At 53.6% G+C, this 13,710-nt stretch overlaps 1 protein-coding gene across 14 annotated transcripts in view; it reads right to left on the bottom strand.

Annotated features, from left to right (window-relative positions):
• Positions 1–8,908: 8,908 nt before the first annotated feature.
• Positions 8,909–13,710, bottom strand: part of KIF1B (kinesin family member 1B) — a 136,072-nt gene continuing 131,270 nt past the window's right edge. For 9 of the 14 annotated variants that reach the window (XM_036025287.1, XM_036025297.1, XM_036025292.1 and 6 more), the window contains one exon: positions 8,909–13,249. In XM_036025287.1, the coding sequence (XP_035881180.1) occupies positions 13,207–13,249 (43 nt within the window). In that variant the 3' untranslated portion in view covers positions 8,909–13,206. The remainder of the gene's footprint in view (positions 13,250–13,710) is intronic. The other 5 variants (XM_036025289.1, XM_036025293.1, XM_036025291.1 and 2 more) reach the window with 1 other exon arrangement.

Genomic DNA, 13,710 nt, shown 5'->3' with positions numbered 1-13,710 from the left:
TGCACATAGTGTTCAGCAGATGTTTAATTACAAAAGTCACACAGCTAGTTCGTGCCGAGTTAGGGGCCCCATTGTGACTGATTCAGGGAACCTGTGCAATTGGTACTATTTCCATCACACCAGTTGCACAGGTTACCCTGTATTACAGGTTTTAACAGATACTTGGATGGTAGCAAAGGTCCCACTCTGGTGGTTTTGTCCTGTTGGAAGCTAGGTGTTAAATCATAACAACAGTATTTTTTAATGCAGTAATGGGAAGTTACCCTGACATTTTAAATGATGCCACAATCTACTGTATCTTGTATGTAAATATTTTTTAGACTTTCTTCACTAGATTCTTTATATAAACTTCTTTCCTTGCAATGTGTTCTTAATTGACTATTTTGTACCAGCCAAGCCTTACACTTTTTCTTTTTATACTCTCCTGTATAAAAGGGAGGGAAGGGGTCCTGGAAAGGGGTCCTGGACTGTGGCTGACTCACGGCCCACACATCCAGGTGGGGCCGAGGTTACAACAGAGCTTCCTCCTGAGGGGAAGAGAGGTCCCTTGTCTTTTCGGTCCTTTTCTTCCTTTTTTTCTTGCTTTTGCTGGTTGCAGAGAGGTATGCAAGCCCAGAATTTATTTTTAAAGCTACAGGCAAGGTGTCTGGCCGCCCTCGGTGCTTCCCTGAATGGTGGAAGGAGTGAGTACGAAGACGGTGAGCGGGCAGGCCCGGCAAACCGGAGAGAGTGAAGCAGCTCCTGCGTCACCACCGGGCAGAAGCCCTGCGCTGGGGCCTAGGTCTGAATCCCAGCTCTGCCCCAGCAGGCGACAGGTGTCAGGATAGCAGGGTCATTCAGCTCTGATGACTGACATCTCAGGAATCTCAGAGCTCCCCCAACCCAGTGCCCCCACACTCCGGTGTGTAAGGAAGCTGCTTGAACGTGAATTCCGATACCGCAGGTCTGGGACTGGCAGGGAAATGTACTTTTTATGAAGACCCCCAGGTGGTTCTGGCTGTGGCTGGGCTACGGACCACCTTTCAAAAACAATTCTCAAAGGGCGGTCTGGGACCCCTAGAGGTCTCTGAGACCCTTTCAGGGAGAAGTGGGGATGAAACCATTTCCACAGTTTTCATTCATCTTTGTGTTTTGCATTCTCATTTCTCCATAATTTAGTGTTTTCCAGAGGCTCCATGACGTGATACCGAAGAGATGACATGTGGGAGCAGATAAGAGAATCCAACCTATTCATTATGCTGCCTTAGGCCAGACACTAGATTTGCAACAAAGTTGTCAAAAATACCACTTATCTCACTGAATGTTCCCTTTGTTTGGGGCAGTTGTTCGAGTGTCGAGTGTCTCAGTTTTGATTTTTCAGGTGGTAGATGTAGACAGAGATAATCCCACACACAGAGCTCTCTGGGTCCTCAGTGACTTCTAAGAGTGTAAAGGTCGGAAGCCATCTGGTCTCAGTGCCGCCGACCTCGTGCAGAGCCGAACCTCGCTGAGTCACACGGGACACCAGAACCGCCCCCCCGGGGACGGATTAGATGCACTCCAAAGTCCCCCGCAATAAACCACGGGACTCAGACACAGCCTCAGCGACAGGACAGCAGGGTTTCGCAGTCAGATCGAATGGCCTCACCAGCGGTCTGGACTGTCCCTCCTGGAAGCTGCCTGGTGCAGAGATGGAAAAGGAATGGGTCTTGGTGTCGCACTGGCCTTAGCTGGCTCCCGTTTCATTCCTTTCTAGCTGTGCCATTTGGGGCATGTCACTGAATCTCAGAGTTCCCGCGTGTGTGAAACAGGAATGACAGACAACACCTCACACGGCAGCTCTGGGGTCTGTCTGGTACGCAGGTAGTACCCGTGTACTTGTTGTATCTGTCTGTTTAGTGGGAAGGAGTAAGAAAGAAGAGCCGCCACCCAGAGGAAATAGGACCGAAGCAGACAATTGCTCTCGGGCTTCCTTGTGAGCCGCCAGAGAGAGGCGGATGAACACACCTGCAGCTTCCTGCAAAGCTGGAGGGGCTCCCCCAGCTCCAGCTAACACTGGTGAGGAGACGGTCCATGAGTTGGATTGTTTGCTATAGACAACACTCCCACACGACAGTGACATAGCCATGAATGTTGCAGTATCTTCCCAACCACATATCACCCAGGTGTCTTAACCTCTTCCCCACGGCCGTTCCCTTCTGTCTGGTACCCCTTCAGGGCACCCTGAAGAGTGGGCACCTGCACATCCTATTAAAAACCCTCCCCCCCAGGGCACATCCTAACACAATGCCCAGGAAGATGCACCTCAGTCTGAGCTCGGGTTCCTGGGGGTCACCCAGGGTGACTTGTAGTATTTCTCGTAGGGCAGGCCGGCTAGCGCTCTCTCTCTCTCAATGGTTATATTTTTGTTTTAAATCTGAGAATGTCTTTATTTTGCCCTTATTTTTGAAGTATGATTTTGCTAGATAAAAAAATTCTTGGTTAACAGTGTTTTGCTTTCAGTTCCCTGAGCGGCTCATTTCAGCGGCTACGGATTTCACTGTTTCTGATGAGCCGCCGGCCACTAGCCACCCTGTCTTCCGGTTCACGGTGTATGGTTTCCCTCCTGCTCTTCTGAACACTTTCCCTCTAGTTTCCAGCAGCTTAGGGTGTATCTGGGTGTGGACCTCTTGGGGGTCACCCTCTCAGGGTGCACAGAGTTACAACTGCCCATTCATGTCCTTTGGCACATTTGTAAGTTTCTAGCCATTAATTTTTTAAAAATGTATTTATTTATTTTTAGAGAGAGAGGAAGGGAAGGGGAATGAGAGGGAGAGAAACATCAATGTGTGGTTGCCTCTCATGTGCCCCCCACTGGGGCCATAACCTGCAACCCAGGCATATGCCCTGACTGGGAAATGAACCGGCAACCCTTTGGTTCTCAGGCCCATGCTCTATACACTGAGCTACAGCAGCCAGCGCTAGCCATTAGTTCTCCAAATAATTTTTTCTGGCCTTTCTTCTCTCCTGTCCTCTAGAACTCCCATTTCACATCTTGGTACTCTGTTCAGACTTTTTTTAGATGTCTGTTTTTAGCCTGGCTTCCTGCGAGCTGCCCTGTGCCTCCTTAACTTGGCTGCCCGCCGATGACTTGGGAAGGCGCTGGGTGCAGACCCCTTGGCCACATGTCTGTGCACGCTGGGAACTGCACTCACAGCTCACCCGCTTCCCGGGGTTTCCTGGGCTTTTTCTTGCGGCTGGGCTTTCTGGAACCTCCACTGCTCATGGAGTTTCCCAGTCAGCCAGGGATGTGTCCAGAGCTCCTCTGGTCCTCATGCAGCATTCTTATTTTTTTAAAAGATTTTATTTATTTTTAGAGAGGGAGGGGAGGGAGAAAGACAGAGAAACATCAATGTGCGGTTGCTGGGGGCCGTGGCCTGCAACCCAAGCATGTACCCTGACTGGGAATCGAACCTGCGATGCTTTGGTTCGCAGCCCGCACTCAATCCACTGAGCTATGCCAGCCAGGGCGGCGCTCTTATTTCCAGAGCCTCCCTGAGAAATTTCTGGCCAGTCTGCTGCTTGCCTAATGGAGACCTCAGGCCAGCGAGCCTCAACTTTCCCCCATCGTTTCTTACCAACGTTGCTGGTGTCAGCTGACAGAAGGGGTGCAGGTCTCCTGCCCTCCCAGCTCCCCCAAACCCCAAACAAACATGATCAAGTCTGCCCCCTTTGGAGCCAAGTCCCGGGCTGGTACAACACCTTTTCTCACCAACAGAGCCGGTGGGATGGGGAGCAGGGGAGGAGGCGGCCCCGGGCAAGAAGGCTGCCGGCTTCCACTGCTCTTCCCTGAAGCTCTGGTCATTTTTTCCCAAGAATAAATGGTTTTTCATGTGTCTTTGGCTGATTTCAAGAGCCTTAAAATGTTCTTAGTCATTTTTACCCATTGTATGCTTTCTTACACATTCACACTGCTGTAGCCAGTACGCCCTCCGTGGCCCACTCCCCAGGGAGGGGTCAGGGCTGGAGAGGCCCACTGAAGGCACCGACCACGGGCCCGCTGGGGTAGAGGCGGAGCCTCGTGCCACCTCCCCCGGCATCCCTCTCCCACAGGCCGGATCCACGCAGGGAGAAGCTTCGGAAGGGACCCGCGAAGGGAGCAGCTGCAAGCCCCTGCCATTCTCTATGGGCTGCACCTGCAGGTCCTTCAGTGCAAGGACTGCACCTCCTGTCGGTCCCACCTCCTCCCCCGTGTCAACACAAGCTAACGCATATAGCCTTCAAACTGCCACTTCAGTGACAGCTCTAAGATGTCACTATGAATGGTACCTAATAAGACAAAGAAAACTCGGCGCAGGGAGGCTGACTTTCTCAGCCAGTGAGCGGCAGAACTCAACTTGACCCCAGGTCCCCGAGGGCCAGCCCCGCACCCCCTCCTGACCCCAAGGAGCAGGCCACCATCACACAATGCAGAGGTACCTCCCGGGGAGGCTGGGTGTGGGAGTGCATTACACATATTCCGTTGACTTTAAGTGGAAAGCTAAACGGACATGAACTTTCTAAGACTAGGTGTGGAAGGCACTCGCAGACAACTCACAGGCACAACTTGACACAGCAGCTCCCTTCCAGGGAGCCTAGGGCCTCCCACACCTTCCAGCGTCGTTGCAAACTACTTCCTCTTTCTGTGGGCTGGGTTCCGAGGGAGCCTGCTATCAGATTTGCTGCGGGAACAAATTGATTGCTCTAGTCTGAGATTTGTCAAGGGAGAAGTTATGCTGAGTCAAGGTGACTAAACATCTGGACCCACTGGAGTTCCTGTGAAGTAGGCTTCTTCTAAGGAAGTCATTTAAACATCGAATCAACAGCCAGTTTTTTTTTCTTTTATTACTAATGGTACATGCTACATAGTCTTTTTTTTTTATTTCTTTGTTAAGGTGCTAACCACCGGCAAAAAATACTGCCTCCTAGGTCCCAGGCTTGTTGGGAAACTACAGCAACCTGGGTTCGGGAGAGCAGGTCTGGGGCAAAGGTAAGTAAGCCCCCCAGTCCTCGCCCCCCCCCCCCCGTTCCACCCCCCACCCAGAGACGGACGCAGCTAAGCAGTGGCTTACTGGAGTCAGAGCTTCATGCTGACCTTTCATTTTTAGAAAATCCTCAAATGTTTGGCCTCTAATACTTAAGAAAGGCAACTCCCATTACTGTTTATCTGAACAACCTTTGGCCTTGCCTTAACTCCCCGGTCCCAGCCCAAAGCCTGGGCAGGAATTCTGCAAAAACAGCCCTTGTGTGCAAACATCCCAGGGCCGAGTCCTTTGTCTGACTTACATAAGAGGGTGTGTAACATACTAGTTGGGGCAGATTCAAAAATCCCAATTCGGCCACTCACTTTGGTGTATCATTCCTGCAGCTGAACTCACGGGACTTGTTCCCATGCTAGGTGGAAAACCCAGAGACCAAATGTCCTAAAGCCAGAGAAGTGTGCCGGGTGCTCAGAAACACAGAAAATTTACGACTGTGCAGAGACCAGGAGTGCCCAAGGGAAAGCGGGACAATCTCTTCACCCGACCAGAAGCGGAAGGACGGAGAAAACCAGATGGAAAAGCAATGCAGGAAACGCACACCGCTCCCTGGGACCTCCTGACACTCTGCGGTGCCAGCTTTGCGAGAGACATGGCGACTCACAGAGAGTGACCCTGGCTGGGGTCCAGCGATAGGGGACACCCAGCTTTATCACACCTGATGCAGCTCAAACAAAAAGCCCAGAGTTGTTCAGGGCGACGTGGTCTGACGGAAGCCGGGAGTTGACTAACGTCCAAGACCAGGGCGTGGGAGTCCTGGAGAGGGCAGTGCCCAGAAGGTGCCTTGCGTGCACTCCTGTCGGGAGGGGGTGGGGGGCGTGCTGTCTGCCCCCACACTTCGCTGCCTCCTGGTGTTCTGCTGGGTGAACCGCAGGTGCTCCCGGAGGACTGAGGCCCCACCTTGCCCCTGGTGTGTGGGCTCCACCCCACCGGCCTGCCCAAGGGGATCACTCCCTTCCCCCGTTCCGGCCTCCCCTCCAGTTCCTTGGCTCCGCCGGCATCCACACACGCTGGGCCAGCTCCTTCTTTAACAGAACCTCTCCTTGACCCCACGTCCCCGCCCCTTCTCCCCTTCACAGTAAAAACCTCCGGGAGAGTGATCTGTGCTCATCCTTTCAGCTCCCTCTCCTGTTCTCCCTGGCACCCGCTCGGGTTGGGCTCTCACCAGCACCGCTCAGCCAGCACGCTCTGCTCGCCCGAGACCCCGCTGGGGCAGAGGCATGGCTGACACCTCCTCCCACGTCAAGCGAGCTCCCTTACACTGGCACGTTCCTGACTTGTCGGCCCCTCAGGGCCCCCAGGAGAGAAAGGGTGCCCCTGTGAGTCTGGAAGGAGGCCCTGGGCAGGGACAGCGGCCACTGCCCCCACCTCCCTCCTCTCCGGGGACCTTGGCTGCCGCAGGGTCACATGGTGCTGTGCTGCACCTCCCTACTTCTGCTGCTCGGCGGCGTGGGCCCTGCAGCAGCAGCGGCGGCGGCGGCAGCAGCAGCGACGGCACTCCAGGGACTTTGTGGGAGAGGCAGACCCTCAGGCCTGACCCCCGCCTCCCCAGCCAGAACCTGTACTTCACTGCAGCCCCCGGGGAGGCTGCTGCACACTCGAGTGCAGGGAGCGCTGCTCCTAACCCTGGGCTCTGAGGTCCGGTGTCGGGAAATCCGTTTATCCACCGACACAGCCCCATTCGCCGGTTGCACCTTTAACAGCAAATCCAGGTGGTGGTGTTCTGATCTGCCCTCTTGCCTTGTTCTTTCCGTGGTTGGCTCTGCATCTGGGAGCAAGTGATGGTGATCAGTGGCTCCCTCCAACTTCCTCCACCTCCCCGTCCTCAGAGCCTGTGGCCACCGCTCAGCACTGACTCTGACCGATCAGCTGCACTGGATGGCTGCCACGTCCCCCATCTTCAAAGGCGTCCTCGGCGGGGCTGCCTGGCCTTGCCCTCTCCTCACAGGCCACCGTCCTCACCCGACTGTCCTCACCGGACTGTCCTCGCTGCCCGACCTCTGCAGGCTGCAGTGCTCCCGGACACAAGCCCTGGTTCTCCTCTCCGGCTACACTCACCGGCCAGGTCTGCTCGCCAGCCACCTCCACGCCCACGACTCCCAAACGTACGTCTCCAGCCCCAGCCCCTCCCTCAGAATTCAACCAGGGTGCCCAGCTGCCTCTCTGACTCCACGTTCGGGTGGCACTGCTGGCATCTCGGAGTGAACGGGACTGAAATCGGGCTCCTAATTCAGTGCCGGTCTGTGAGTGTTCTCCCACCCTCTGCGCCTCGGGGCTGCCCCGCCGTCCCTCCTGCCCAGGCACACACCCTCAGGGCCACCTCTCTCCTTTCCCTCCAGCTTGTGTGCAGTTCTTCCGCCAACTGTGAGCTCTGACTGAATCACAGCCTGAATCTCACTGCTTCTCCCCGCCTCTGCGGCTCCCCCTCAGTCCGGGCTGCCCCCTTCTTCCCTGGAATATCGGGGTAACAGCATCCTAGTTCGTCTCCCTTCCTCCCACTTGCCCCCTCCGCTCCCCCAGCTATTTTGCACTGTACAGTCAGAATAGTCGTTTAAAACACACACGCCACGCGGTTGCCCTGGTCGGGCAGCTCAGCGGGTCCGAGTGTTGTCCCGACACCCCAAGGTTGCGGGTTTGATCTCCGGTCAGGGCACGTGTAAGAATCGACCATAAATAAGTGGACAAACAAGTCAATGACTTTTCCCTCTCTCTCCTCCTTCCTCAGTCTCTCTCAAATCAATAAAAAACAAAAGCGAATACATGCAGCCAGACGCCACCTAACAATGTTTAGGTCCATGACGAGCCGCATATCCGGCGGTGGTATGCCACGCAGCCGGAGCGTGCCGTAGACCACGCCGTCTGGGTGTGTGTAAGCACACCCTGGGGTGTCCGCACAGCGACGGTATTGCCAAGGACGCATTTTGCAGACCAATCCCCAGGGTTAGGCAACGTGTGACTGTAAGATCATGTGACTCATCCTCTCAAACCCCTTCCTCGACTTCCCACTTTTCTCTAACGAGATGAGAGCTCCCTGAGCCCTAAGCCACCCGAGAGCCTTGGTGGCCCTTTTCTCATGCCGCGACTCCAGTGCTCGGTCTAAGCCCGCCTCCTTGCTAATTTTTGAAACCGACAGAGAACGCTGCCGCCTTAAGGGTTTAGATCCTCTGCCAGGAGACCTCTTTGCCAGGGAATGTGCATGGCTTACCCATTCCTTCATTCCACAGTCTGCGCAAATGTCACCTCCCAGGAGGGGTCTTCCCAGACCCCGCGAAGGATGCTGCCTTCCCATCCCTTCTAACCCTGTATTAGTTAAGCTTTACTTTGCGATACACACCACTTGACGTAAACTTGGAACTGAATGTCCTCCCCGCTGGGATGGGAGGGCCGCAGCGCGGGCACGGCATCCGCACAGCACAGGGACAGGTGGGCGCTTGGCTGTGTGTTGAGCTGCTTCCTGCCCGAATGCTGCTTCTCCCTCCCTTCCTGCTTTTCTCTGAGCACCCAAGACCGTGATCACTGTGCACGCTCTGCTTACAGCGGGAACTTGTTAAGCTGATACGGTGAAATTTTCCACTCCCCCAGACCCCCAAACACCACCACCACTACAGACTTATCGGTAGGTGTACAGAGGGAGGTGCTGGTGGGGGGGATACGGAGACAAATCTTTCACTTAAAATACCCGCCGCCGTACCCGGAGGCAGGGACTTTAGGAGAACCAGCACCTCGTTAGCTCTCCTGGCTACACAGTAACTGGCGTTCCGGATGATCGGAAAGGAACACGCAGGTCGTGACACCGTGTCCACGAGTCAGGAGAAAGGAATCTCTGCGGGGTTCCCATTCAGAGGGGAAGAATGAACGCACACCGGAGCCTCCTGATGCACTGGTTGTACCTTTATTATTTGACCTCGTTCACTACTAGTGCCGTGATGCAAGGTTACCACACACAGTTAGATAATGTCTGCATTGCACGCCTACGGCTCTACAGCAAAAGAACCGGAATTAGTACAAATACGAGAACTATATTTACATTCTGTAAACCCAAGCTCCAAACGTCAGATAGTATTTACATGATAAAACGTGGAAATGAAAACCCGAAACCAAGAATGTACACTGTTGCTAATGTGCTGAACTCCTTCACCGGGGAGAGGTCAGGGTGCGAAGTCTTGGTTCAAAAAGGCCACTTATGTTCGTGGGTTTTGTTGCGGTGCGCAGGGTGGTGACACGAGACCTGACATCTCAACGACAGGTACGCGGGAGCCGCGAGGGCTGAGACGCCGCCTCGGGCGCGAGAAGGCGGGCAGAGTCCTCGCGTGAACTGATGCCAGAACGAATACGCAGCCTGGAAAAAAAGCGACGCGAAGACGGAAAACAGCACGGGACAGCCGGGTCTGGCGAGAGACCAACCTTCCCATCTGAGCGCAGCCGTCTGTCCGGCCGTGGGTTTTTCACGTGGAGCTTGTGTCAACTCTCGTTTCTTCCTTCAGGTGGTGGTTAGAGGCTTTCCTAAGATTTTATGGGGCTCGAATACAAATGTCATAAATGGCCTTTTGAACAGCAAAAGCAGAGAATCTCTCGGCTGATATTTCAATTCTACGGAAACACACATCAGTACATTCCTACCTCACACAGTAATGGTTTGGCCACGCACTTGGCTGAACCATCGCTGGCTACGGTGGACAGCTGCATGCAGTACACACGGGCTACAGTCCTACTGGAAACACATTCAGCATTCCTTCTGAGAGCAGCAGCAGAGTCAGAATTCTTTGTAAGGAGCAGGTTAACAGTCACATTTTCGAAGGGGAACCGAAAGGGAAAATGAAGGACCCAAGTCAGACGGACAAGCCCTGACACCGCCCCTCGGACCCCGAGGGGAGCGCACAGCACGAGAGGCGCCGGGTCGTCCTCTCTTTTCCAGTCCAATGTGCAATTAATTACAGCTGTATAAATATACAAATACCTTACAAAATTAAATATCCCTGTAAATTAGAGAAGAAGCAGCAGGCAACAAAGTCTTTGCTTTGAAATATGTGCCAGGTGAAGTCATTTTCTTTTTAGATCCCAAAAGACCTTTCACAATGATTTAATTTATTCCTTCATCTTGAAAGAGCTGAAAAAAAATCCATCAAAAATATGAGCAGCTCTCTAAGTTCTACAGAGCTGAACAAGAAAAAAAAAAATATATATATATACTGATAAAATCAGAGTGGTTTCCTGGTTGGGAAAAATCATTTTCCCCTGCCATCACCCTGTTTTAATGATGTACTGCAATTTAGGTGCCCGCCCAGCCGCAGCGGCAGCCTTCCTGGGCTCCTGGCTGTGTGCAGGGGCTGGCCAGCCCCGCAGAGCCCGGCCTGAGAGCTGGCTGACCCCCAGGCAGGCGCAGGCAGGAGGGTGTGCGCTGGTCTGGTGCGGGCTGTAAGGCCGGGTTTTGCTCTGGCAGGAGACAGGAGGAGGGGAAGGAGGGGAGCAGATGATTACTTTGAACTGGCACTCATTTCTCCTTCATTTGTGTACGAGTTTCCTTAACTTGCCCTTTTTTTTTTTTTTGCTTGTTGAAAGAAGTATTTTAGGAAGAAAATTTAAAAACCTTCAAAACGGTGGTTTTCTTAAAACGTTAAGTTCATCACTAAACTTCCCTGCCACTATGGCTTCAGCTAAAGCCCCGTAAATAGCTCCCGTCATAAACCGTCTCTCAGAGCTTCAAGGTGGGGGCGAATCTGTCTGCAAAGGGAACATCGACTCTGAGACCGCTCTAACTCAGATCTGAGGAGGGGCCCTTTGAGAGAGAGAGATACCAAGCGAGGCCGCCCATCCGTGCCTGTCAGCGGCAGAGGCCCCTCGGCTGGGAGCAGGCGCGCCTGCCCGAGAGCCCTGCTTCCTCGAGAAGCAGCCGGGCCCAGGGAAGGCTAGGAAGAGGCCACGCGGCCTGTTCTAAGCGCTGGCACCTCCAAAGCAAAGACCTTCCAGAGGGTTTTGAGTCAGAAGCAGCAGCAAAAGCCTTTTCAGTGTAACACGTGGTTTTACCCTCCCTCAGCCTTCCCCACCTATTGTCACACAGACATGGGTCCTTCCCCCACCCCTTGACACAGCAGCAGCATCCATGATTTCATTCTAAAAGGAACCTTCAAATTTCATTTCCCTGAAATTAGATTTAATTCCAGTCCAGGAGGCTGTCTCTGAGCACAGGCAGGTCCCGGATTTGAGCGTGCACCAGAAGGGCACGTTGTGTCTATTAGACAACACAGACTCCTCTAAGTACGTTAAAATACCGTTTACAAAACAACATTGCTGTTAGTGACCTATGTTTAAAGAGAAGAAAGTTAAAAAAATCTACTAGAGTTTTCAATGACCACTTTTCAGGTGAGGTCACTGCCTGTGATTTCTATCCTTTCTTTTACTGAGCTCTCCCTGCCTCGCTCCCCCCTCTGCAAGGCAATCACAGCGCGTACCGCTGGGAGCCCTGTTCTGCGCTGAGCCCAGCAACGCCCCTGCAGAGAGCACGGCCCTTGCCCTCCGCTGCCTGAAGCACAGCCACCGGTTCCCCAGCACCTGAGCACCAGGAACCTCAAGGCTTAGGACCCTCGGCCTCCAGAGTGGGAATAAGCAGACTCTGTCCTGAACGCCCGAGCGATGGTCCGAGCGGGGGAGGTAAAGGATGGTAAGAACAACCCACGTCTACTAACTGGCAGAGCAACTCAAGTTACTTGGAGGCCTTTTCCTCTCCGTGCTGCTCCTGTGCAACTTGCTGGCAGCTGAAAGGAAAAAAGCATCTTCCACGGTGGCTGGTGGAAGCAGCTGTCCCCGTCCTGTAAGGGGGGACTATGAGTGTCCTCCTTCCTCCCCTGGCAACGTGCCACACCCGACACACAGAGCCCAGGAGAGGCCCGAGGGACTCGAGCAACACAATGCTGGGGCCAGGGCTCGGGGGGGCCCTGTTCTCTACCCCCAGACATGCTTTTGCTTTGATTTCACTGGTGGGAGGCCGCTGGTTTTAATCCTGGGGTCCAGAAAGCAAAGCCTGCCATGTTTGCTCATTTATGAGTATGGGGGGACAGGCACCACTGGAAGTATTTTCCGTTTGACAAGAATTATTGCAAATAACCACTGGATTCAGAGGAGGCTTCCAAGTTTATACTTGAAAGCTGTATTTCTTTGATCGAAGGGAGCAACAACAACCACAAGGTCATTACTCAGCATTACCACAATTAAAAGGACAACAATGGCCAAGTTCCTCATCAGAAAGCGAAACACTCCCCCTTGTGGGACATCTGTGCATGACACCGCGCTGCTGCCACACTGTTGCACATCATCCCTGACCCCAAGAACGGAATGGGGAGGAGGGGCGCAATTCACCGGAATCCTGGCCTGCGCCATAACAAGCACCCTGCGGACCGTCCACAGCCCACCCCCACACCCTGCGCTCCTCGGAAACCTTGGCTCCTCCCTTCTGACAAGGTCACCAGCAGCCTCTGTCTCAGGCCTGCCAACAGGTCCTCTCCCCTCCTCTGTCCCACTAACTGAAAACCGCATGGCCATCTCTAAACAAGCCCCAACTTCAGAGAACAGGCCTGCCCCATTGCTGAGCTCGCCACAACCTTCTCCCTGGGTGGAAAACGCAGGAACCAGTGGTGGAAAAAGGCAACAGAAGGGGGAAAGGTTAAGTTTTTTTCCTCTCAGGTTCTGAAAAGGCCAGATGTTTCCTCCCTTTGTCTCTAAGCCACCCGAGACAAATTAAACTGATAGCACAAGTACAGAAAAGAAAAAAAAAGCATTATGCGGTCTTAAAAAAAAAAAAAGACAAAGATATGCAAAGACAGCAGCACAGACATCAGAGGTGGTCACAATGGGGACCTATCACACAAAAGGAAGCCAAATATACCAAAAATAATTGGAGACTCATTGGATTCCCCTCTGGGGTTTTTGTTTGTTTTGCTTTGTTTCCCCCCTTTGTTAGGCCACATGCTACTGACAAGATTCTCAGCACAGGAGAAGAGAGAGCACAGAGCAATGGATATGGGGAACGGGAGCTAGAAAAAGTGCTGGACAAGGAGGGCGGAGGGTTAAGCCACAGGAGTACATACAAGAGTAACCTCAAGAATCACAAAGAGAGATGAGAGGTAACACTTTCTTTATCTCTCGGGAGGCGCGTGGGGGCGCTCGGCAGAGCCCCTCAGCACTTCGGCTGGCTCGGGCATCTGCGGGCGAGTTTCGACCTGCGGGCGACAGGCGGAGGGGCGGGTGAGAAAACTGATCTGGACGGGTTTCCCTCCCGGGTCTCCTCCTCCAGGGCTCCCTCCTGGGATTCATTCCCAAGCTGCACCAAGGGCCAGGTCTCTGGGCTCCCTGAACAAACAGGCTGGGCTGTGATCTTCCCCACTAGCGGACCCTGGAACACCAGCCCCTCACAGGACCCGAGGCTGGATCATGGGGCTGGATATCGACTGGCAGACCATTAAGGTCCTCACCGTCTTCCCTCTACTCAGTCCCATAGATCCCGCTGCAGAACCCTTGAGAACAAAAAGTCAAAGCAGGAGATCAACTGAGTGCAAATGCGACCAGTCTCCTGCCCTGCTCAGGACGCCAGCTGGCACCTTATGAGAAGCTGAGGCCTCATCACCACCCTGCAACCACACTTACATCCCTGTCCTCCCTCTATCTTCAATCTGTCTGCAAG

This window comes from Phyllostomus discolor, chromosome 5 (genome assembly GCF_004126475.2).
Source record: "Phyllostomus discolor isolate MPI-MPIP mPhyDis1 chromosome 5, mPhyDis1.pri.v3, whole genome shotgun sequence".
NCBI lineage: Eukaryota > Metazoa > Chordata > Mammalia > Chiroptera > Phyllostomidae > Phyllostomus > Phyllostomus discolor.
The sequence above is the reverse complement of the archived record's forward strand: the minus strand, read 5'-3'. Positions and strand labels throughout refer to the sequence as shown.